A 27,100-nucleotide genomic window follows, 5' to 3' on the forward strand; every position below is an offset into this window, starting at 1 on the left:
CAGGTTACAAGTTCACAAACACAAAGCATTACTGTTTTTAATCAAGAAATGTTTTTTTTTTCGTAAATACCATTAGAATGTGACTTGATGTTACTAAAACGGGAAGCCTCCCTTTTCCCCCCTGAGTGATTCTATATATGCATAACAATCCCCACAAGCTCATGACAAGAAAACAGCAGAGCTTAAAGGACCAGTGTCTAAGATTTAGTGGCGTCTAGCGATGACGTTGCAGATTGCAACCAAATGAATACACCTCCCCTCCCCCTTCCCTTCCATGTTTGTAGGAGAACCTACAGTGGCCACAAAAAACACGAAAGACCCTCTCTAGGGTCAGTGTTTGGTGTGTCCGTTCCAGGCTACTGTAGTGGTGGTGCAACATGGCAGCCTCCGTGGAAGGGGACCCGCTCCCTATGTAGATATAAAGGGCTCATTCTAATGTAACAAAAACACAACAACTCTTATTTTCATGGGATTATACACTGATTAAAACATACTTATGAATATTATATTCCATTTCTGACAAGTCTGTCCCGTTAGACGTCACTAAATCTTACACACTGGTCCTTTAACACAGATCCCTGGTACTCATTTTTCTATCTACGTGTGTGTGTGTAATGTGTATGTGCATGTGCATGTGTGTGCTGTGATTTGGCTGCCAGCATATCCTGCTGCTTTGTTTCAAGTAATTTGGCAATATACAGAGATAGCTTATTGTTTTACTCGAGAAACAAATGGCTTCTAGAGGAATGAGCCTAAAAACCCCCCGCTCCCCTGCCGTCTACAGGTTTTCGACCTCGCCGTGCTACGAGTGGCTGCAGCTTTGGGCTTCTGCAGGTCAAGAGTTAAAAACAAACAAAAATTAAAACACAGAACGCACGGCTTGCTCTCAGGACAGGACTCAACACTGTTTACATAGCACCTGTTATGGTGTGGAAATGTTCACAACCCTAGGACACAGGTATTCATTTGGCTACATCATATGCTGTGATAAATGACCTCAACAGAACTCACCGAAAGCTAAGAAAACTAAGAAAAGACAGACAAGATCTTTCCCCCTCCTTCTTGAACTTTCAACTTCCCTGCACTGTACAAATATCCACGACAGAGATTTTCTTCCTCTGGTATTTTTTCTTTTTTTTTTCTTTTTTTACAGTTTGATATACACAAAGGATAAAAATATTTTTGTAGTATTCAGCTAATTGTAATATAACCTTCGGTATGCTGCAGTTAATTTAAAATTCAAGCAATTTATAAGAACAAAACTGGAAGTGCGTGGCATTGAGCTCTGAAATCTTGCAAACTGGGGCAAAATGTTGTTCTGTCTGTATGTGTGTATGCAAGATATTCCATTTCATACTTTTCATTTCACCACTACACCAATTTCTTTCTGTACTGACACATATGATGCAGAAACAATGATGATAAAACAGAAAATCCCCAAAAAACAAACACTGAACATTTAAAATCACTAAGTGAGAACAGAGGGAATTTTTTTTTTTTCAACATATCACATTCCAGGAAACCACTGGATCAGATTTACACCACATCACTTCTTGATTTCATTTTACACTTGTGTCTTTTTTAAAAATCTTCAACAATAACAACTGCACCGTGCACTCCTTCCGTCTTTGCTTGATATTTAGTCCTGGTATTCCGCCTGAAACCCCTTCTGATAAGCAGTGTCTCTTTGATATCAACAGACTGGGTGTCAAAGGAAAAAATTGCATAATTCTAAGATTTGTGAGTTTGTTGTGATTGTTTGACATAGCTTTCTTTTTGTTGTTTCACAGGAGGCTTTGAGGGCTGATGTGCAGCATCTCTAGAGTCTGTCGGATCTTTCATGGTTCACCAGTGTGGGAGCGAAGGTAAAGCTCTCGAGAAGTCTTCTTCTGTAAACACAGGGTTTGTATTTTACGTTGTGCTGATGGCAGGTTTGGCAAAAATGATGTTGTGTGTCTGATTTTCTCTTGCACTACACAGTTCGGACCTGGAAAAATAAAGGAGATTAGGTGATTATGTCTGTATGTGTTCATACTGTTCTTAAAATCAAGAAAAAAATCTTTTCTGTTCTTAACTCAAACATTTCTGCATCCAAATGAGGGCTGCAACTAATAAATATTTTCATTATCATTTAATCTGCTGATTATTTTCTCGACTAATTGATTAATTGTTTTGTCATAAAATGTCAGAAAATAGAAAAATGCACATTGTAATTCCTTAAAGCTCGAGGCGACCCCTTCAAACGACGTTTTTGTCTGATCAGCACTCCAAAATCCAAAGATATTCAGTTTACTATCATGTATGACACAGAGAAACTTTAGATTCTCACATTTGAGAAGCTGCAACGACTGAATACTTGGTATTTTTCCTTTAAAAATACGATAAACACAATTTTTTTGATTATCAAAATAATTTTGTCGATTGACTGAATGACTCATTGTTGCAGCTCTAATCTAAATATGCTCATCTTTTCTCAAATGTCACATGATTTAGACCCTTGAACACACACTCAAACACATACCTGCTCTGCTCCTCCCCGGCCTGCCCCTCTCAGCCGGGTACCCAGCTCTGAGAGGTTTGCTTGGTGCTTGTGAAGTTGCCAACTCCATTCATGTTGGCCAGAGAGTCAAAGTTAAAGTCCAGGCCATCTGCGTCCATCAGCTCGTTCCTGATGATGGAGTCCATATCACACTCCAGGCTGCCATTAAACATGTCCAGGTCCAGATCTGTGGGAAAACGGTCCTGGCAGATCCCCCCACCGCTGCTAACGGTTCCATTCAGGAAGATCGAGGTGTCGATCTGCATGGAGGAGGAACCATTTCCTCCCAAAGGTGAGAGCAGGAGTTGCTGCTTGGCATTAGCCAGCATGTTAGCCTCATTGGCCAAGTTCAGGCCCCCATTCAGGGACCTCAGGGAGCTCTGGTTGTGGTTGTTACTTTGCAGCATCTCCCCTTGGCTGCCCTGAAGTCCTCCAGTGGTCCCAAAGGTCATTATTGGATCGTTGCGGAGCATGAGGCCACGGCGGGAGTTCTGGGAAATGACGGCAGCAGCGCTGGCCTGTGACATCAGCGGGTCAGACTGGGTCATCATGACATCACTGTGGCTGTGGCTGTCAGAGTTGAGCAGGTCTTGTAGTGTCTGGCTGCCAAAGCGGGACATGCTGATGCTGGAGAAGGAAGTCTGCTTGTTCTCCTGGATGGTCTGCATAGGGGACGGACGCAGAGAGGAGCCCGTTGTGTGGGGACCGAAGATGGAGTTACTGTAGCCGTTTCCTCCACCGTTAGAGGAAGAATTGGAGGAAGGAGCAGAGGTGGAGGAAGGTGATCCAAGCCCATTGGGTTTGGACACAAAACTGAACCCTGAGGAACCATTTGGAGGGGCTTGTCCAGAAGTGGTTGGCACCAGGTTGATGTTATCCAGCAACTCATCCATCAGGTCATCTGTGAGTCCGTCGTTCAGGTTCATGGTACCTGCCAGGTCTGCAAGACGGGGCAGCTCTGTCGGCATGGCCTTCCCATTGGCCACATTCGTTGTGTTGCCGGGAGACAGTGCTCTGCCAGGACTGGAGTAGAGCATAGGCGAGAGAGGGGGCTCGTCATCAGGCACCTCATCTAGCTCTGGGTTAGCCAGGATGGGTGAGAGGCGGCCACTCAGTGTGCTGGCATTGGAGTTAGTGCGAGAACGGAAGTCTGTCCAAGCGTCAAGCTCTTCACTGCTGCGTGACGTTGGGCTTCCAGGCCACTTGGAGAGACCTGAAGGACTGTCTCCGCCGCCTTCGCCAGCTGCAGCGGCTGCGGCTTGCAGGGCAGCCTTCTTCTTGGCAGCACGGCCTCGGGCGGATTTGGTGTACTTGTTGCTGTTGTCCATGGAGACTGCACGGCGGCGAGGAGCTTTGCCACCCTTCCCCCCCTCTGGGTTGATCATCCACCAGGAGCTCTTCCCTGTTCCCTCGTTCTGGACGCGGATGAAACGGCTGTGGAGGGAAAGGTTGTGCCGGATGGAGTTCTGTAACACAAAAGTGAGAAAGAGAAGAGATTCTGTTGAGCGATGAGCGCAAAATCCTTTTGAAACAATTACTTAAAACAATGACTGTCATTAATATTGATTTGTTGTATTCTTTCTTTCGTCTTGCCAATACAACACTCAATGAATACTGCTCATTAAGTCCAACAACACTGAACCATAAACCACCCACTACTACTGAATCTGCAGCAATGTAAACACTTGCTCTTGGTGACTAGACACAAAAACAAAGCAAAAAGCCCATTGTTCCATTTGTTCATCTATTAAATATAGACAGGAACACAAATGTGCAGCAGCACTTAGTGCTGATGTCTGCATTGTTCCCACTGTAGTTTTTGTGTTGCGAGTATAAAGGAGAAAAGAGAGACAGTAGGCTGTAATCAAGCGTCTCGATTATGAATGACACATACAAAGAACCCCTCTGTTGCGTAAGGAGCGCATTCTGTGTCAGATCATGTGTGCTAGTGCATGCCTGTGTGTGGCTGGTGTGTATTGATCAACTCTGAGCTTTCTTGTGGAAACCCAAGAGGCTCATTGTGGGGGAACTGGTGCACATGACAGCCCCTGCTAATGATCAAGAGTTTTATTCACAACACAGAGATGTACTATATGTACACATTGAAGGCCTAAACCACGATATAACATCCTTGTTGAATCACTTGTTGCCTCACTGCTGGCTTTGTTAACATACATACACATTGTGTATTGTGCACACATTTAGCCACACTAGCAGCATCCAATGCTGTAATCAGATCAAAATGTCAAATTGTCCAATACTTTGATTTATGACAAGTACCTGAAAAACTAATGATATTCCCGTCAGCCTCAGTTGTACTTTATGTTTAGTGCTAATTAGCAAATGTTAACATGCTAACACACTGAATTAAGATCATGGTGAACATGATAAACATGATATTGTAACTGCTAAACATGTAAGCACTGTCACTGTGAACATGTTTGCATGCTGACATTAGCATTTAGGTCAAATTACCACTGTGCCTGTGGACTTGTGTTGTTGAGTTATTATGGACAAGGGGAAAAAAAGCCAATTTTCCATATACAAATTGAACTTTTGAGTGCGATTTATGTGAGCATGTTTTAACGGCTACATGTGTGCATTTTGATACAGGTGCATGTAATTTTTAAAACCTTTGTCACATTTCAGTCCATTTAATAACTTAAGTGCTAATCGTGGGGGGGGGGGGACAGAACAAGAAGAGGTTGAAAACAGGGTTGGCTCGTTTTGACGATGTGATAAAATCATCAGTGAACCAATAGGGATTTCAGTTTGATGTCACAAAGTTTGATTCTATTTAAACCACAAGGAGAGAGACAGGCCATGAAACCTTATTACAATTTGATGAAATTACAGTACTATTTAAACAAGACAGGTAAGCTTTATTGTTGTGTGTCATTCGGGGTTACATTTGTATGATGTAAAGGATTCATGTAACATGTTTACATGGTAGAGATGTCAGTTCAGTTCAGTTACTACTTCTGTAATCGATTAGTGCAGGGTAATGGAAGGATTGTATGATATAAGCTATGGCTTTACAGTTATTTAAAACTCGAAATTCCAACCTCACTTTATTTATAAATTACACCCATGTCCATCTGGACGACCCCCCCCCCTTTTACACAAACGCCCACACTCACACAGAACACACTTTCAGCCATCTGGTTACTTAAGGAGACATAATTTCATGGTTCTTAAATGACAGCATAATGATGATATACAAATGTTGAGGCAAACTATAGTCCTACAGTCCTTTATGTACCAGCTGGTTTAACATGTAAAAGATACAACTGCATTGACAAGAACTCGGGTTCAGTATAAACTGAAAAAATTAATTTAGATAAAGGCATTCCTTATACTTAGTGTATTGTGAGCCTTTTGTCTTGATTTTTGTCTCCCTTTCTTCTTTTTCTTCCTCTTCTTGTGCCCCACAACCTATTGAAGGCCTTGTTAAATTCACTATTTTGCCTCAGTCTCCTTCTCTTTCCATACCCCCTCCCTCTTCCGCAGTTTCAGTTGTTTCACAAACACATAGCTCTTATGGGCCCTGAGGGATTCTGGGGCTATGCTATATCCTCCCATATAAACAACCCAACCGCCATCCACAACATGCATTCATTTTTCCTTCTCTGTTTTCCTCCTATGTATATTTTTACTCCCTAAAACAGAACAGATTTCTCGGTTCAAACTGGCCAGGGCCAAAATTTTCAAGTTTTTGTGGGAATCACAATATTGTTTTCCATGAAGCAGTCCTGTCTTTCCTGGGCAACAGTTTACAGACAATTTGGTCAGGATTGTTATTCTGGTCAAAGGCAGTTCAATCAGAGAGGAGGGAAAGCAGGCTTAAGTTACGTTTCTGAATGCTACATTGGCGGGGTACGAAAGTTTTATCTCCGGGGTCACACTGAACCTATAACCCTTTGTGTGTGTGTGTGTGTGTGTGTGTGAGCACTGTGTGCATGTGTGTGTGTGTGTGTTTGTGATAGGTATATACCAATGAAAGTTTTGCATTTACAGGCTCTTGAGTGTTTTGCAACTTCAAATGCAAAAGTTGTTTCTACAGGATTGTGTGCTTTTTGTGACCACTGCTGCACATTAGCAAATCCATAAAAAGTTGCATTTAATCATGAATGGAGTGTGTATGTGAATGCATGTTTCCCAAGTGTGTGAGTGCATGTGTGGGCGGGTGTGTATTCTGTGCAATTAGGTAAGATGAGAAGAGATACCAGGGAGACTAGTGTTTATCTTCTGCCAGCATCTCTCGAGGCATGACGTAATGCTGCTTTATTACAGAACATTTTACAAACACAGACAACACACACACACACTCACACACACACACACACACACGCACACACACACACACTCACACACTCACACAAGCTAAATGTTTCCAGCTGCCAGGGAGATGTAAATAATGGCAGCAGATAGACTTTGTGAAGGAAAAAGATAACTTTTTGGCGGGATGAATGAGAGCAGAATGAATGGAATGTGAGTTTTCTACTCCCGCTGTTGTAAACATTTACCTGCCAGCACCTGACACTTCATCAATCCTTCTTCCTCGCCTCAACTTACAGCCCCCCTCCCACTCCCTCCTCCAACAAAGCCACTTGTTTAATGTTTCTCTTTTCTCTGTCACTGCACATATCCTTCAAATTTCATGTGAGATATTTCTAACTTGGTGTGATGGAGGACTCGGAGCAATAAAAGGAAATGGGACTATCTGCAACCGAAACATCAAAAGTGATAAAAAGAAGGGGAAAAAAAGAAGTGTGAGTGAGTGATGGTGAGAAAGAGGGTGAGAAGATGATGATTGTAAGGTGAAAAAAAGAGAAATTTGCATGCTATGTGTAAGTATTACAAGTGATGCACTGGGTATGCGTGCATAGTAATAGTAGATCCTCCCACACTGACTCTCAGGATATAGTTCCCAAAAAGGTTTTTCAAATATTAAAAGCTTTGAGCACCACAAATGAAATATCATTCACCTTCATTGTGTTTTGGTTGAATAGAAGTCTAAGTAATGGAGATCTGAACAAATAAAACCATCTGCATGGCTGATACCACATGTGGTAAGTGGAAAACATGTTTTTTTGTGTGTGATTTTAGTGTACTGACCATTTAGCCATTTGTGTTTTGATATTTTCTTCACTCTAGATTTTATGTAGACATTCAGTCTCTCCTGCAAACCACAACATCTCATTCCCAGCTGCCATAATTCTTGATGTATTTATTGATCATGTTAATTATTTATCCCATGTGTTTGCATGAAGCAAACCTTAGACTACCTTTAAATATCACCTAGGTTTAACAACGGCCTTCACTTTTCACTGAACATACTAATCTCTCTTGGCGATCTCTCTTGCCTCAGAAAACTTTCTCCAAAAGCCCTGTGTGTACAAAATATTAGGAACGCTTTCATAACACACACGTGGGATTTCCATCTTTTGTGCAATTTAAATCCCGTGGCTCAGATTTAAAATCCATCATCAAACCATCATCTCTCTTACATCTGCATCTCCCCTTAATAAATGAAGTGGATCAAATAGCTGAAATCAATATAGCATTACAGCTGTTTCTTGGAATCCGCCACCCTATTTCATTTCTTATGTTTTTGTGTCAGAATTTGGCCGCTGTGAAGCCTCAGAGGCAGCGCTGTAAGTGTGACTGAATAACATGACAATTTAATGTTTTTTTATATGCAGAATGTAAGCACTGTGTGGGTCTGTGTATATATCATACATATATATATATATATATATATATATATATATATATATGTATATATACACACACACACACATACACACATACATACATACATACATACATACATACATATATATATATATATATATATATATATATATATATATATATATATATATTTATGTATATGGCACATCACAGTGTGAGTGGGATATGCTTACTACTGTAGCTCCTTTGGGGTATTCCCAAAGCCCATTAATAAAAGCAGCTCACTGAGACAGCAGCTCTGATTCATAACTCCTACTATGCAGCCACAAGTGCTAAACAACACACATACACACACACACACACACACACACACACACACACACACACACACACACACACACACACACACATACACTAACACAGCTTGCAGCAACAAACCTTCCAAGGGGTAATGACGCTGTTGAGACTGCCCGGCTACTTTTAGAGAATTTTTGGATTTCTCTTTCACTGTCAACTTCACTTATGTTCCAATCCTCTTTCCTCTCACACACTGACGTTTACCTTGGGGACCACAGGTAGATAATTAGGTTAATGATCTAACGTTTTGTTTAATCTTGTTTTAATTCCCTCACAAATGGGTCTCTTTTAAACGGAGTCGACCACTACGGTAACCTGCTTTGGTTTTCCCATTCTAGCAATAAAAAAGACTTCTAACTGCTAGAAGGTATTGTAACTGGTTGAATATAGTCATTAGTCATGGATGACAGTCACGGTTTCATATCAGTTTTTTCATGGTATTGTTGTCATTTGGAGTCATGTTTCCAGCCACCTGGTGAATGTAAACCTGAATTCACTTGTCCTTTAGCTCTGTTTTGCAGAGACTGGTGAAAATGAACGAACAAATCTTTTAGAACGACTCTTTTTAGTGTCCAGTATGTACCAGGTCAGCCTGTCAAATGTACCAAGTGCTCATGAATCCCTGACTTTTCCCACTCATACTACTCACTCGCTGTTATTGTAGGGTACTACTGCCTGCTACGGTATTGCAGTCACTCAAAACATAGGAAACTGGACAACCAATGAATGAGTGGGAGACTGCAGACAGAGAAAGTAACAGTGGAGCAGCTGGATGAAAGCAAAGATCATTACACAAAGCAATGCAACATCGTATTTAAAATAATTCCATCTAAAGTCTGACTAACACTGGAGCTAACACACAGCAGCCTGTTGAAGTCTAAATAAGTTGGTTTCCGGTGCTGAACATTTAAATATTTGTTAAACTTTAAAGTCCTGTCTTCCTCTCACTGTACTGTCAGTCTGCTCTGACACAAACGCTTACACCAAAAACACAAAACAAAAAGTTAGAGAGCAGCGTCTTCTCCCACTTATACAGTTCAAGTCAGTGAGCCATGCTTACAGAATAAGGTCGGGTTTAGTAGAGAAGTCTGATTACTGATCTGCTGCATGTAAACAAGGATTTACAGTAACCAGGTTACTACAGTGAATGTAAACACACTGACTGATCAGGACATAGTAGGCTAACATTGAACTAGACATTTAAAACCTGACCACATCTGGCTGGATTACAAATGGATTTTTATGGATTTTAATGGATTATGTTTTGAAGAAAAATATGTATAATATCTGCAGTTTATCTCAAAAATGCAACCCAATAAACACAAATTAGCAAAAAGAAATAGTTTCATGAAAATTGTGTTGGTTCATAAGGCCAGAGAGAGGTCAAGTGGCCTAATTTACCATGAGTAGCTCATTTTATTATGAGGTAAATTACCCCCCCCCACCCCTCCCCATGGGATCAAATCTCACTCCAAGCTGAAGTCAAAAGTTGGCAGCCCTGGAGCTTACATAGCCAACATACATATAAGTGGGATGCTGATGCTATTAAAATGAATATTTTATCTTTATTAATGTAAACGTATACATGATGACTGATAATGCATTGAAGAGAAGTTTTGTGGGGCGAGCAGCACTAGCTCTCCAACGTGCTTGTACCATAATGGAGTGTCACAGAGAAACTGACGCCATATTTTGAAAACTATCAAAACTCGAAAGGTTTGATATATCAACTCGAAGGAACTGATTCTGTGAAAATAAAAGCACTGTTTTGGTCTCAACTAACTCCTGAGAAAAATATCTGGTTCTTTAGCTGCTAAATGCTCCACAGTGTTCACCAGCTAGTTGCTAACTTCTTCGGATAGCCGTTTGGTGCTGAGCAGGTAGTGTACAGTGGGTTTTTAGAGCTTTTTCTCTGAATATAGCTGCCTGCTACACCCGGAAATGACGCTGTGATAGTCATGAGAGTGAACACAACGACAGTAAAGTTGCCAAAACAACAAGCTGAAAGACGCTAAAACTCTGCGTGGAATTGAAAGGAAGTGCAGAGTCAGGTGATAATTCTGTGAGGATGCATCATTACGAGAGACATACAGCACACGTAGTCATGTGACTGTTAATGTAAAAATATAGATCACAGCTGCATTAAATTGAGGGTTTGACCACTGTGTTATAATAAGACTTTTTATTTATACATTTACACAGTCTGCAATTTCCTCAGGCCACAGCAGCAGAAAGAAAGCGGACAGTCTTTTCACTATTTAAAAATTCTACGTTACTATTTCTTCACCATAACAGTTTGTTCCTTTTGACAGTAGAATAAAAAAAATGTTGTCCATTACATTCCCACACCCACTTTTAGTGTAGATACCACACATGTAGTAGGCTTATCAAATATTTATTTAATCATTTTATCATTTCCTCATATTCGTCTAACATCCACTTACATTCTGTGTCTTACACTTAACTGAATCTGATCACTTTTGGCTGCTGCAAAGTGAGATGAATTTATCCATCTAATCTGGTATCAAATGAAACATTTTGTCTGTTGATGTTTTTTCTGATGTTGTAAACTCTAGACCTCCGCTGGTCTAGAAAATACTGAGTCAACAATGTCAACTGTTCATGAGACCGGTTATCCTGGTTCACCAGTGTTACATTTTTGAAGTCAACTAACTCAAAGATAGCCTGACGAAGCTGAACTGGCTTCGTGAGAAGGGCCCCAGCTGTGTGTGTGAGTGTGTGTGTGAGAGTGTGTGTGTGTGTGTGTGTGTGTGTGTGCACCAGCTGCAGCCAGAGCTCAGGAACACAGAGGTCTTTTTGTCCGTCAGCAACATGTGGGAACAATTAATCACTGTCAGCAACCACGCTAGGAATCTCTGTCTCTTCTTTCTTTCTCATTATTCTGATTTTTGAAGGTGCGTAGGTGGGAACTCTTATTTTTGCATTTATGTTAATCTGAATGTAGAGATTTTGTGTGCATTGACAATTTTGAGGAGGCATTTTGGGCAAAGAAATTTCAAGCCTATTGTGAGGGGATTATATCACTTTTTTTTTTTTTTTTTTTACACCAAAGCTGAATGTAGCAAATGTATAGTAATTAATACTTCAGACCTGTGAGGCAGATTCCTCTCATTGGTCGAGATGATTATGAGAGTGCTTTCTAATTGGATGTAGCTGGGCTAGTTCCAGCAGTAGTGATTGGTTGAGTGAAATTGGTTTGCGTAGCCAGGCAGTGCAGAGAAGGGAGGGTCTGCATGGTGTTGCAAGTGTATTTCATCACCCAGCTACAGCACACATCTGAACTCAGATGTATGAACTGGGTCAGTTTCACTTTGCCAGGTTCCTGTACTCTGTGTTTGCCCTGAGAGAAACATTTTACTGGTTAACGCAACCCAGACACAACCGTGCCTGCCTCCAGTTGTAAAGAAATGCAGAAAAAAAAAAAAACACACTTACTGTAACAAAAACCCCAAACAAACAAACAAACCAACAAAAATAAGCACACGCACACTCACTGCTCCTCATGTGTTCTGCAGGGAAGCGTTGGGTCAGACGGTTCAAGTGTCAAGGAGCCAGGAGACAGCATTGAGTCAAAGGTCAAAGTTCTTTGAGGTTGCAGCTCTGGCCTCATACATTTTAGTCCCACCCCTTTAACCTTGCTACCACTGCTGTGATTGGAGCAACTCGGTGACCTGAGCCTCACATCTCTAGTGTACTTAACCACCCACTGACAAAGTGTGTATGTGTGTGAGAGTCCTGGCCAAACTTAACCGCACTTTATCAGCCATTATGTAAACCAACACTAATCTAAAGCCCCTTTCACACATGCACTGCAACCCTGAAATTTTCAGGACATTACTCAGAGGAGCTGTATGTCTAAACGCAAATGTCCGAATCAGTCAGACCAGACATTAAATGGACTTTACCCTGCCAGATCTCTAGTACAGAGTCTGTGTAATGTCCGATTGAGCCCATGTGTGAATACAGCAGGTCATTTGCTGGAGAATTCACAGTGAGCGAGTGGGCGTGTTGATGACGTTTTATCATGCGGCTGGCGCTGGATAAAAGCAGCAGGCCAGCTAAGCTGCATTGTTTTGACTGGGCCTGAACACTCTGCTGTGAAGCTATTGCTAATGGGAGAAAGGACTTCCTGTGGTTTCTCGTAAAATAAAAGCTGTTTTATTTCTGTTGAAAAGCTTAAAAACACCGAATTACAACTGCAGCGTACTTTTTGCGTCATGTCCTGCCTCCTGCACACTCTACTCAGGTGCCACCTCTTGCCTAAAGCAGGGTATTTCCAGTAGGTGTAAACGTGTCTTACATGAACAATCTCCTGTTGTGTGCTACATGTGTAAAAGAGCAACTCCGGAAAATGTCTGGACCTGATTCTCCGGACATTGTCCAGAGCTCATATGTGAAAATGGTTTGAGTATAATGTCAACAGTGACTTCTGCTGGGTAAAGCAGATAACTTTCGCAACATTAGTTGCCATTTAATTGGGATTGACAATGGATTGTGGTTAAAACAATGCTTGTTTTGCCCTGAAATGTTTTTCCTTTAGACAATGCAAACAAGACTAACTTTGTGCAAACAGGTGGCAGGTAGCGTCCCAGCAAATGACATAAAATGTTACAAAAAGCAAACATAATAACCAGTTCATTGTTTGTTAGATATGAGAAAAGACTAATAAAATGGAAGAAAAAGACTGCACCAAAGACCAAATTAAATATTTTACAATAGCGACGCCCCCCCTTGAAAAATTGCGACAAAAATTGTAGCAATAGGTGTAAATATCTAACATGCATGCATGCAGAGATGATGTGCATTGTGTAAGCAGTGAAAGTGTCGGTGGAGGCGTCGACGACACGCACGTATAAGTCGGTTTATAAATAAACACACTGGCTGGTCTGCGTTAACACTGCCGAGAGAGGACAGTTATTTATACTGTGACCCTACACACACACACACACACACACACACACACACACACACACACACACACACACACACACACACACACGTACACACAGACACAGACAAACACACTGGGTCCAGGTTCCAGCTGCCCTGAGCTCTGGACTGCAGACAGAACATTCCATTCTCTTCAATCATATGTGCGTTTCCCGGCCAGCGGCTGGGTGTCTCTCCCAGCTTGTGCGTGTTTAAAGTTGTATTTATGTGTGTGTGTGCGTGTGTGTGTGTGTGTGTGTACACTGGACTGGGGATCTGGAGTTTGGCAGAAGGAATCCTGTTACACCTCATTCTGCTTATATTTCTTGCTCTCACTCCTCCCCTCCTCTCCTCTTTTTGTGAATAGATTAAGGTCTTCGTGGGAATGCAGACACACTTAAATGTCGAGTCAATTCAGGAAATGGATTTTCTTTTTTTTTTTCTGTCATGAAAAAGGTTTCATATTCAATCTATAATGCTGTACTGAGAATGACAAATCCATCATCGTGGTGTGAACAGCGATATCAAGTTCCACTTAGAATTAAATTGCAGTTAAAGTGTATTGAGCACACACAAAATAAAACAGGCACACACACCGCTTTCCAAGAGATGTGACCTTGTTTAAATCATGAACTCACTGAGACCTTACTGCTACAATGTCAACCTCTCTCTTTCTATCTTTCCCATCTGTCTTCCTCTACTTCTAACCTTCCTTTCTTCCTCTCATATCTGCTCCTAGCATGTCCCTGTTGTGTAAGGCCATATGCTCAAAGAACTCCTTGTTTACTCTTACATTTCCTCCAATCAGTCTGCCTGAGGTGGGGGAGTTGGCCGACCCATCCCACCTCAAACAGCCAATCACTTCAGGCTGGTGCAGAGGCATGGTTAGTCATGTTACCCTTGCAAGGCAGCATTGGGTCAGTGTGTTTTGATCAGCGCTGGATGGTCACCTGAGTACTATAGAGCATGTGGCTCATGGTCACGGTGGAAAGTTAAGCACACATACATACACACACACACACACACACTAGAAAGAGAATCGAGAATATGAAAAGCTGGAAGAGGCAGGGAACTCTATCAGATATTTTCAGGATTTGGATCCTGAAACACACACACACACACACACAAAATTCTGTCATCTACGCACAAAACGTGACTTCAGTGTATGTTCACAAACAAGCTGTTCATTACAGTTCAGTACGGGACGTGTACGCTTTGCTTTGGGACAACACAAGACATCCCTGCTGGGCTTTATCAACCCGAGTTCCAGGACACGGCGTCCTTAAGCTACGAAGCAACTGCGCCTGCCAAGAACACACACACGCACACACAGACACACAGACACACACACACAACAGAAACATCTCAGCAAAAGACAAAGAAGACTTATCCAGACAGAGGACAGAAGGAGAAGCAGGCTTGCAAGCAGCGAGTAAAAAAACTGAAAGATTCTTCCAAACATAACAACAATTTTCCCATTTGTGTATTTCATTTTTTTTTTTTTAAAGAATTCAAGCTGGACCACACCTAAATACTGCACATGCAGACAGGCTTACAAATAGGGTTAGTTAATATGGGTCAAATCTCTAGTCATGATATACTCTATATCCCAACAACAATAATTTAATTTAGAAATGGTTTATGGATTAAATATCCAAATGGGAATGTTTGTTTTCTATTAATTCCTGGCAAATTAAGACATTACAATAAGTCAGCCTGAATATTCTGTAAGTCCAGTGTTATTACAATAAAAAGAGGCCGCTTTAGTTTATAGCCCCGATACCCCGAACTTAACTGTCATAAAGGAGCTTTCGTCCACATTTTCAATTACTTGTCCTGATGGTAAAACTAGATATTAAGGGGATAGTTACCTTTATATAATCTCTACAGGTAGATAAATCTTTATTGTTTCACATTATATATCATCGTAATGCCCAACTCCGCTTGCACATACTGTAAGTCTTAACGGGAGCTTCTTTGACAGTAAAATGTCGATTTTAATCTGTCAAACTCTTTGATCTGTTATAAAAAAAAGTACATCCTGAAGTGAACCATAAGCCATCTGGCAGTCAATAAATACAACAAGAGGGGACTTGCTCTTATTATATTTGGCGATGAACTGCTGGTGGATTTAAAATTATTTATTTGCTGTGTGCCATGAATGCTGTTTGGGCTTGTCTGTGGGATTGGGTTGACAGATCTTCTGCCCTGGCATTATGATGATGCCGCCATGACTCGCAGCTTGCCCTTTTTAAGAACTTGAACTATTTCAACATCTGATGTCTAAAAATAGCGGGACCAGAGGGCAAGTCTGCTAGCGACGATTATCGTATTTATCCTGGCCATATGAGTGCACTGATGACAGGCCGCACTCTAATACACACACAAGAAAACACACATAGAGAACGGAAACACAGCCGTGCATAAAGTATACAAGTACACAGAGATATGGGTGAAAAGAGGGGAGAACACAACAACCAAATGATCCCACTGTACGCGTTACAGAGCTTTTCTATGTGAACAGGTGATTAATGAGACCTTCAAACTGAGTGTGCATGTGTGTGTGTAATCAGAGATAGAGATTGAGAGACAGTGAGAGAGATTGAGGGAGACAGAGTTAGATAAAGAGAAGGGGGGAAAGGCAGAGAGATAGAGAAAATGAGGGCACCCTTAGTATTAAGACTAGCAGGGTGTCTACATGATTAATTACATCTCTGTGCGATACGAGCAGCACCGAGGAGTGGAGGGACTGAGGAGGAACAAGGGGGGAGGGGGGGTAGAATGATTCATAATTATCAGGAACGGGAATGTTGTTATTCCTGTGCGAAGACATGGTGCGGGTGACAAGGAATACGTTGGGGAAATAAGCTCGCTATCTACACCTCAAACCTATTTCAAGGGCAATGGAGTAGTGAAGTGGGAGGATTTATTTTAGGCGATCAGGATTTGAAAGCAGAGAGAACAGTAGAAAGTCCTGTTTGTTTTCTGAATAGATAATGTCAGGTGACTGGCAGATGGAGTGCTTGGATGGGCAAAAAAAAACCCTGTCCTGGTTAAAGTAATTGTTTGACATTTTGGGAAATATCCTTTCTTGCCAAGAATTAGATGAAAAGATCAAGAGGCTGGTTAGCTTAGCTTAGCATAAAGACTGGGGGAAACATGGGAGAGAGAGCTAGCCTGGTTCTGTCCAAAGACTGAAAAAATCCACCAGCAGTAATTAACATTTTATATGTCATTTGTTTAATTTGAATATAAACAAAAATGAAAAACAATTTGTGACTTTAAAGGGCTTCATGTGACGGACTATTTCTTGGCCGGGAGCAGTGATTTCACCAAGTCTCTACTGGTTGCCTGGCAACCGCACTGTGACGACAAGACTTCAGGAAGTTACTGCTCACAACCAAGAAATAGTCCAACACATAACCCCCCATAAAACTGCCAATTGTTGTTTTTTTTACTCTGTAGAACATTGCAGATATTATTTCCCACCTTACTTCTCTATGGATGGAAACCAAGAGAGAGAGAGAAAAAAATCCACACAGATTAAGACATTTTTTTTCAAAACCCATTTGGAGGGAAAAGCAGGAGACAAAGAGAAGGGGAAGAGAGGGGTCGGTCAAGGGAAAGAGAAGTAGAGCGATAGAGGGAGGAAGTGAGGGAGGGGAGGAGGACAGGCTGTTTTTATGTGCGTAGCCTGGTGAGGGGTTGACTGAGGTTTATTGCCTCCCTTAACACCACACTGCCCTGTGTGCATACTTGTATTTCTACTGAGGACCGGGTCGAGTTGTTCATGTAACAAAATGGTCGCTGAACTGAGGTGAACTGAAACTGTAGATTTTCCTTGCTGTCCCAAACTGATTTCTGGCAGAACATCTTAAAGCGCGTGGGAAATGATGAATCTATTTTTTCCTGACTGTTATCTCACTGTTCGGGTTGATTTCACTTGACAGATCTTTCTGCTTTACTGAATTGGAGCCAGTTTCTGTTAGTTTACCACTTTGGTCAAGACTGAAATATCTCGACAATTACTGGATGTATTTCTACAGACATAAGTCCCCAGAGGATGAAGCCTACTGAGTTTGGTGATCCCCTGATGTTCACACCAACACCACCGGCAGCTTGATTTGTAGTTCAGAGTGAAATGTCTCGACAATTGTTGGATGGATATCATGCCATTATAGTAGCTACAGACATTCTTACTTCCAGAGTATCAGTGGGGGATCATCTGACTTTTCATTTAGTGTCATCATCATCATCATCACCATCATCATCATCATTTTATTCTGTCATACACTGGTCTATCTAACAGTTTGGTTTTCTTTACAAGGAGCATTACACACAGAGACCCTATGTCTTGATGTGTCTTCCATGTCTATTAATAGTGAAGCAATATGAAACTTTGTTTTTTCAAGCACTGTCTATTATTAAATAAAGATTATTATAAGTCCGCCAACAATGAAGAAGACATTTACATCAGTGCCCTGAAGTGTGCAGTGAGATGACTTCACCTTACATTTCTCTGGGGAGTCAAATTTAAAAATTATCTTGTGTTGCCTTGTGAGGCAAATAAGGTACAAAACTTGTATAAACATATTAGGCATGTGTTAGAGTTGATGGCAGTTGTACGTGACTCAACGCCAATAAAACATCCCTCAAGATATGTAACACAAAACAAAAAAACTAGTTGTTCAGAACTTTGGGTCAACAAACAATATTTGCTCTTTTTTGGGGTCTTAATTCAAAAGTTCCTTGACTTTTCTATGCTTTTTCTTTTCTCTTTTTCTTGCTTTTTTTTCTCTCAGCTATTTGGCGTATTCAGTAACATGTTACCACTGTGTAAAACTAAACCTGTACTCACAACAAACACACACACACACACACACACACACACACACACATACACACACACACACCACCAGCCACCAGCTTTCCCTTTGTGCATTTTACCACATCCACATGTCACTTGTCATTACTCTTGTCTGCCTGATCAACCTCTGCTATGGTGTGTGAGTGTGTGTGTGTTTGTGTGTGACACTGAGGTGCAGTTTGGGTTTAAGAAGGGTCAACTCATTTTCTATCTGTTGACGTACGCTGTTAAATAACCTCTCAAACCTTCAATTAACTCCGCTGAAGGTGAGCTATGATCTAATTGAGACAGATTATGGTGATAATAGCATTACACATAATCATCCTGGCGAACTAAACGCAAGGCTACAAACCTAGTTTGAGCTTGATTGCTCGGAGGTGGTGACGTGCTGTTTCTTGTTTGTATGTGTGTATTTGTGCGTGTGTTGTGTGTTTTGAGTTTTGGTGCAGCACTGGAGTTCACATCTGGTCCGGATTAGTGTCGGGGCCCCGCTGGTGTTCGTGGGGCTCCTCATTCTAATGGTGCTAAAAACAGATACAGTACAAAAACACACACACACACACACACACACACACACACACACACACGACCACAGACCACTGATTCTTACCGTATGTTGTACCATGACACACACTTAAAGGATAATTCCTGTTTATTACAGCTTGAGTTTTATTTCCTTAGTTTTTGGCCATCATTCCTATCTGCAATAATAACACTGTTCTCACCGAATTAACTGCTGAGATATGAGCACTGCAAACATCGCTAAAAAGAAGTCAAATGGGGCAAGAAACATGAGTCAGACAGATTTGAAATGAACTCCAGGTTAGGTAAACTTGTTTGGAAAATAGATAAAATGAATACCCTAAAACAGTCTGTTATAAACATCCATCAGTTTACAGACTGACCTCCTGGTTCAGCTTTGACCTACTAAACTTGATTATCATTGATTCGTGATTATCATAGACATTTCAATTTTGAGTTTCTTGGCTCATCTGACATCATTGTTGTAGCTGTACTGAGACATTCCCAGATGTCAGCAATTATTTTGGTGAGAAATAATGGACACAACTACAAAAATGAGACCCAACTTGTAATAAACCAGAATTTTAAACTAAAACCTAATGCGCTGGTGTTTTAAACTGAAAGTGATTAATCATGATGCAGACTCAGTTTGGAGCTGGCTTTCTGTTTTAGTTTCAGGATTCACACCAGTTTGACCTCTGAGCCTGCTGGTTTAAAACTGAGCTACCAGAGCCAGTGAGAACACTTATTAAACAAGAAGTTGGACTTTTTAAACAAATCTATCTCTCTTTCTCACAGACTCAGAGTCTATAGGTCAGTTTATCTTTCCTGAGCCGATCTGTCCAGCACCTCTGTACTAGAAAATGTTTGTCTTTGACTGTCTGTGTATTTGTATGTATGTATATGTGTCTGTGTAAGGGTGTGTGTGTGTATGTGTGTGTGTGTGTGTGTGTCATTCTCTGCTGATGTCAGCACTTCCAGGCCTGTCAGCTCCTTTCCTCCTACACACCAGTTGAGCAGCTGGAGAAAGGGAAGGAGGTGGTGGTGGTGGAGGTTTTTAACACACACACACACACACAGTATCATTGTGCCGAGTGTGTATTTTATGCGTGTATTTTAACACAGGGTGAGATCCTAACCTTTGTAATGCAAACACCCAACGACGGCACAAACACACACCTTGGGAGAGTTTTCTCCCAGCAACAGCGAGCCTCTTCCTCAGCCCCCCTGTACGCTCCACCCCTCTGAGGAGCCACATGACTTCCTGCTTGGAGACAAAAAGGAAGGAGAGCAGCAGCTTGCCTTCTCTTCTCTCTCTCTCTGCTCTCTTTATCTTAACCTGACCTGGGTTTGACCATTTTTGAAAATGCATTTTATAGCTTGTCTCGGGACAAAGATTTCTGTGTGTCAGCAGTCAGCTCTTTACTAGAGGATGTTTCCTGGAGACAGAACTAGCAGACAGCAGGTGTTTCATTGGGCATTATGTCAAATATCTCATCTCACTTCACTTTCTCTCCTCATGTAACTCCTCGGCACTGTTTCTTCCCCCTTACAGTCCTTCCCTCTCTTCTCTTATTATTACATCACTTCCTGTGAAACTGATCACAGTCGGTGTGCTGATAAAAGAGGAAGATCCTCTGAAATCCTGGTTTCTTTAGTGAAGCTATTGTTCCGTGACCGCATAACCTAGTTCACTGGTCTCTCTGTGTGTGCACGTGTTTGTGTGTCCAATATGATTATGCCTGATTACATGCATCACTGCATGGGAGCTTGTGTGTGTGTGTGTGTGTGTGTGTGTGTGTATGTGTGCACGTGCGAATGTGAGCGCCCAGGCTTTTATTTATACAGGTCTACTTGCGTGAGTGGAGCACGTTTCTGTTAAGCTTATTAATCATTGCCAAAGGAGATGATGATGACGTAGCCGTGGTGCCAAACTCCACTCTGCTGTGTCAGCTTAAATCTGCACGTCCACCTCGCCTTCATTCATCCATCTTTGTATACGTGCTTTTTTTTGTTTACTTTCTTTGTGCTCACAATTTGTTTTCTTTTCATCTACTCGTCTCTCCATGTTGAAATCACTTTAGTCAGAATGTAATTTGAAGCTGTAGTTCAGGCTTTATTCTGTAGAGTTTCTTAATATATTTGAAATGTTGCCACACTAAAAACTTAAAAAAACATTCACACTATTGGATCAAGTCTTAATCTTCTGGATTGACTGAAATGGTGAAAGATTTAAGACTAAATCTCAATTCTATCCGCACATGTGGCTGTTTGACAGAGGACACGAACTCTAAACACAGACATTAAACCACAGCCGTAGGAGGGAGTGCTGAGCAGCGCATAACAAAAACCCACTCTCTCTTTTGTGCCTCTTAGATGTTTTTTTACTTTACTTTCATTTCCCTTTAGACGAATATAGTCTCCGGATTGTTTGTGTGGAGAATATACTTTGTCTACTCTTTTAGATTATTTAGTGCAGACAAAACATGAAGGGATGATGAGGGTGAGTGACATGTAACAAAGGTCCAACTGTGCCACTAGGACAGTGGTTCCCAATCTGGGGGTTGGGGCCCCACAATGGATGTCAAGATAAATCTGAGGGGTCGTGAGATGATTGATAGTTGGGAAAGTAGAAAACACATTTCTGTCATGCAAAATTACATCTATTTTTTCTGACTTTTCTCTAATCTTTGCTTTTTGCTTGTGGATTATTAGATAAAACAGAATGTTTGGTTAAAATGGCCACCATGCATTTACATGTAATTTGTTACAATAGATCGCAGGTGGACAAGGCTTCATTTTAAGCTGTCAGAAGTAAAAAATGTTGGAAATCACTGTGCCAGGATACCTAAATCTTCTCATTTATGCTACTCTATTATGACATTTTTGTTTTTATTAAAAAGTACACAGAAGGGAGTGACGGGAAATCTGGGGGAGAGTGGAGATGACATGCTGGAGAGGTTATGAGACAGAGTGGAATGAAGTTGGAAATATGCATCTTTATCCAAAAGGCACCCACTACTCCTTCTACCTTCTCATTTGCCAACTCTTCAGCTCTCTTTCTTCCACCTCGCAAAATCTACCGCCAATGAAATCTGCGCCACTTGCAAGCCAAGCTGTTTCTTTTATGAGACAAGCGATGAGGAAAATTAATGTTATTATTTATATTCATACGCTGAAAAAGATCATTATTTTTCATCGCTTGGTTAAATCTAAACTCCTTCAGCGTGGAAGCATCACACACCTCCTTTCTGTCGACGCAGCTTGAAGTGAAGTTCAATGCCATGGCGACTAAGATGGAATTTCATTAGCAGAGTCCAAGCAGACTGTATATTGTTATCAGGTCTCTGTATTTATTTTAGGTTCAAGGGTGGTGTGAACTCAAATACCCCTTTGCTATAGGGGGTTATTTGGGGGTACACGTATGGGCATCTGGGCCCCACTTTACCCAGAACAGAGAGGGTTCAGTGGGGACACAAGAGGCCCTCCTCTGCCTTCCTTCATCCTTCTCTTTGTCCTGGCTCTCTCAGGCACTCACAGCTTAGTGCTCCGCTTCATACATGACAATACGCACACACACAAACACACTTACTACCATTCACAGGTCACGCTGGTATTTCCTTACACCCAGTAGCATGTTGTACACATCCATGAGGATACACACACACACACACACAGTCAGGTGAACAGTGGCCTCTTTTGCGTTGCAGAGTGTCCCCTCCCCACCGCGTCACCTCTCTCTCCCTCCAGTCAAGCCCATTTTCTTCACACGCAGCACTTTGTATTTATATTACCCCGCTATTAATAGACCACTGGCAACTGCACAGCTACCCCTTCTGTCTCCCGCTGTGTGTGTTTAGTGTGTATTTGTGCCACCAAAATTATAGTTTTTTTTTAAAAATTCCAGCCCTGCTATGTTTAAGTTTTGTTTTGATGGTATGTGGAAACAATGGTCTAACAGAGGCGGGTAATCGCCTCACCTAAGCTGCGGCTAACAGCATTACCCTGAATCACCAGCTACTGTAGTGACACAGTGACATCAGTGCATTTCCCCTGACCTCACCTGGGGGAAAAAAAACAAAAATACAGTACATATTGGAATATAAATTAAATTGAAGTGTCACAGTTTCTTTGTGACCTTTTACACCCTAAACTGGAGGGGGATAAAAAGAGATGGATGGAGATGGGAGGGACGAATAGAAGGGCAGAAGGTTGTAGCTGTGGCCTGATCTCTTTAATCTACTGTACAGGCTCATGAATGAGTCTCTATCCTCTGGTTTAAACCCTCCTCCCATTCCTCATTTTTCTCCTTTCTCATTATTTGTCCGTCCTCTCCCTTACAGCTCGCCTATTGTGATTATTTTTTCCCCTCCTATTTAGCCCCTTTCTCTTCTTGCTCTGACGTCCTCTCACTGCCCGTTTCTGTATTTTTCTGTCATCTCCCGCTCCTTTCTCTCAATCTTTTTCTCTCTCTCTGAAAGGTCCTTTCTAAGTCAACTCTCTGCACAAAAAGCTGTATGGTGGCACTGGTTGGCTGTGAGCCAAAACTCTGCTCTCTGACTCTCTTTCTCCCTCTCAGTGTTGGTGAGCAGCAATCACTCAATCTGTCTCTCCTTCCCCCCCCTCCACTCTTTCCACCTCTCTTTTTGTTTTTCCTCCTCCACTTTCTTTTCTCAGAGGAAGCAGAGTGGGTAGAAAGTGTGAGATCTCAAATAGTCTAGCTCAAATGCTCGCTTTCACACTCACACACTCACACACACACACACACACACACACACAGTGAGGTGACTGTGGAGCTGTAGGGCTCAGTGCTTCTGAAAGGGGTGTGTCTGGTAATCCTTTGGCGCTTGTGTGCCAAGGCCTTGTAAACCGGAGAGGAGAAAAAAAAAAAAAAAAAGGGAGAGAAAGAAAGCGCTGACAGGCTTTTCAGCCGAGTAGGCCTCTTTCTGATAGTAGGCGCAACACCCAAAGCTTCCACATGCTAATAAAAAAAGCACATATGCTCACTCATCACACTGACCTTATAGTGTGTGAACCCTTCATGAAGGATTCACTCAACGGGACGCTGACTGACAGCACTTTGACCCGAACACACACACGCACACAGTAATGAAATGTTTGCTCGTGAATGCTAGTCACGCACCAAGTTCACTTAGTTTCAGACAGCGAGTCTATGAGGAAGTAAAATTAAGTAAGAGGGTGGAAGAGGTGACGATAGGGACAAACACTTATGAAGGAAAAAATGAAGTGATGGGCAACATGGAAACATACTGCAGCCTACACAAGAAAAGTGGGTGCAGGGATCCGATGTTACAGCAAAATCTGACATGTGACTTGTACCCCTCTGAACCCATATGCTGACCTCGCCTCAGTCACTATGGTGTGGCACGTGCAGTCAGCAGCCGCCAGCCTCAAACTGACTGAAATAACCAGAGGAAAAGGGAAGTGGTGGTGTTACATCAGTCGGCTGGTCTGACGCTTGCCTGCCTGGTCACGAGAATGAGGAGGAAGAAAAGAGCTGAACTGGCTAGATGTGCCACCGTGTTGCAACTTCAAAAGCCTCTAGTTTTCTGCAGAGTTCGATTGCGTATGTGTGTGTGTGTGTGTGTGTGTGTTTTGCTGTGTTGACATCGTATATACAGTACGTGCGAAAGTACATGAAATATGCACTGTTTATATTGCGTATGGTGTTCATCTATCCTAATTTCTCAGTGTGCTGCATGATCAGAGTGTTTAAGTTTCAAGGTGTGGTCATACCCTATATATATATAACATGCTTTGTGGAATTTGTATGTGTTTCTATATACTGCACTACATCCTCTATACTTATGAGGATAGAATAGCAGAGACATGAGACTAGAATATTTTTAATACAAGTCCTCTCAAATATAACAACAAAGATATGTGAGTTTCAAGGTACACTCAATTGATGACATCACTGGACCAACCAGTATGAGACTACTTGATGGCACCGAAGTAGACTGTACGTTCCATCGTCTGCATGAGCAGACTCTGAGTAAGCTTGTCCACTGTGTGTCTGTGTGTGTGTGTGTGTGTGTATACATATGCATCTTTTGTTGTTTTAGCTTAGTTTTCCCAGAGTGCCCTGGAGTAAAAAGCCTGCCGTCTGTCTGGTGCGCTATTCCACACTAAGTGGGTCAGTGGCTGGCTGAGTAAGAGGGTAAAGTCAGGCTAAAGTCACCCACTGTATGTGTGTGTGTGTTTGTGTGTGGACATGAAAATGGGTGGGTGGGTGGGTGGGGAAGAGTCACCTATATCCACCATAGTAAGTTCAAAGCTAGGGCAGAGTGAGAAGAAGACAGAGACAAGGAAGACGAGATTTAAAAAAGGAAATCGAGAAAGCCAGACAGGCAGGAATGTACTTTACCTCATGAGGGTGGGGCTACATCTCATACACAATGAGTGCTACTACACGAAATGACGGGTTCCTAATAGAAGAAAATGCAAGCGGGTGTTAAAGGGCGAAATGTGTAGATAGAAAGACAGACAGACAGACAGACAAGGAGAGGGAGGGCTGCACAGAACACAAACTGCTGCGGGGTGCTTTTAATGTCAAGTATGCAGACAGACATGGGTGCAGAGGGAGTAGTAAAGTGAAGTGTACAAGACTTTATTTTGTCTGCTTTTCACAGTCTGCTTGTCTGGGTTAGACTACTATGGGCAACGCCTTGGGATCACCACTTACAGGGGGTGCTTGAGTGTGTGTTTCTGTGTGTGTGTGTGTGTGTGTGTGTGGGAGCACTTAGGGGTAGAGTAAGCACTGTAGAAGAATTTGGGTTAGCGTGAATTATTCACTGGTGTAGCCGAGTACTGCAGCGCCACGCAGGCTTCTCCTCGGGCGGCACACTCACTTTAAAAGCCAGACTAAGACATGTGGGGTAGCTGTGGAAGGGTTTCTGTGCTTCTCAATGGTTTTACTGTGTCCGCAAAGTCTCAATCCAGTAGATTAGATAACCAAAGGATCCTCTATATAAGTCCTTTGTGGTCCTTTCCCTCTCTACCCGAACTCTTCCTGCATTCAAACAGAGAGAAAATAAACACCTTGCTCTGCTGTATTCGCCAGGAGTGGTCTGTTTGGTTAGAGTGTGTGTATTTGACTGACTAACACACTGTACTATTGCACTTTTGAGTGCAACAGGGCACCCCATGTTAAATCATTCCCTTCCCCCACCTACGCTCCTCTGCCCTCTTCCTTCTCCTCCCCCTCGCCTCTTCAACTTCCCTTCCTCTTTTAACCTCCCTGCTTTATTCCCCCTTTCCTCTCTTGCCTCAAGTCTCTCTGGGTTTGAAAGTTGGAACGTGGCCAATTAACACAACAGCCGGTTCACCAAACCGAGGTGGTGGAGGAGGGGAACAGAGAGCGAGAGAGAGAGAGAGAGAGAGACAGAGAGAGAAAAGGCTCACATCGCTACACACTGACCTACATACACTTCCACCCAGCTGATTGAATCCTACGTTGAGGCCCGCGGCCAATCACGAGTGGGGGTGGAGTGCCAGTCAGCCAATGGCATCTGCCGCTCTCTACGGAGCTCTTGCACTGTCTCCATACAGTTTTCAGTAATCATACAGGGGCAGAGAGAATGAGAGAGACAGAAAGAGAAAGGGTGATCTTGACAGACGAGAGTCACAGAAAATGAGCGAATGAAAGAGAGACAGAAGGGGAGAGGCTGAGAGACAAAAAATAGAAAGGCAGAGCGTGGATGCAAAATGTGGCTCGGACAGACAAAAATAAACGGTTGTTCCTTCCTTGTTTGTCTTATGGCGCTACAACTGCAGACAGATGAAGGCTAATTCTGGCTAATGCTAAAGAGTGGATTAGTGCCCCATATTTGTCCTTGCTCCTTTCCTGGCCCGAGGCCTTGGCTAGCCTTTTCTGAGCCTGAGAAGTCTGTGCTCCTCACTCTAAACTGGTCATTTAACACTATTAACAACCACCCAAAAATATCATTCGATGTTTCCCAATCATCTCATGGCTCAAGGTTTTGGTGATTCCTATATTTTTTCTTGATTTTGATCTTTGTTTTCATGACCCCTTGATTTTTTGGGAAGTGAATCAAACCCTGTAATTAAAATTTTAACATGCTGAACTCCTCAACAGTCTTTCTGAGGCTTTGTGGTTTTCATCCAACACCAGTGCTATGACCTGT

At 42.1% G+C, this 27,100-nt stretch overlaps 1 protein-coding gene across 1 annotated transcript in view; it reads right to left on the reverse strand.

Moving 5' to 3' along the window:
• Positions 1–459: 459 nt before the first annotated feature.
• The window catches only part of foxo3b (forkhead box O3b), a 45,735-nt gene continuing 19,094 nt past the window's right edge, over positions 460–27,100 (reverse strand). The window contains exons 3-4 of the mRNA XM_042390915.1: positions 2,522–4,005; positions 460–1,987 (exon numbers count right to left, since the gene is read on the reverse strand). Of these exons, the coding sequence (XP_042246849.1) occupies positions 2,551–4,005 (1,455 nt within the window). The 3' untranslated portion in view covers positions 460–1,987; positions 2,522–2,550. The remainder of the gene's footprint in view (positions 1,988–2,521; positions 4,006–27,100) is intronic.

The sequence above is a fragment of the Thunnus maccoyii genome, chromosome 17, assembly GCF_910596095.1.
Source record: "Thunnus maccoyii chromosome 17, fThuMac1.1, whole genome shotgun sequence".
Taxonomy (NCBI): Eukaryota; Metazoa; Chordata; class Actinopteri; order Scombriformes; family Scombridae; genus Thunnus; species Thunnus maccoyii.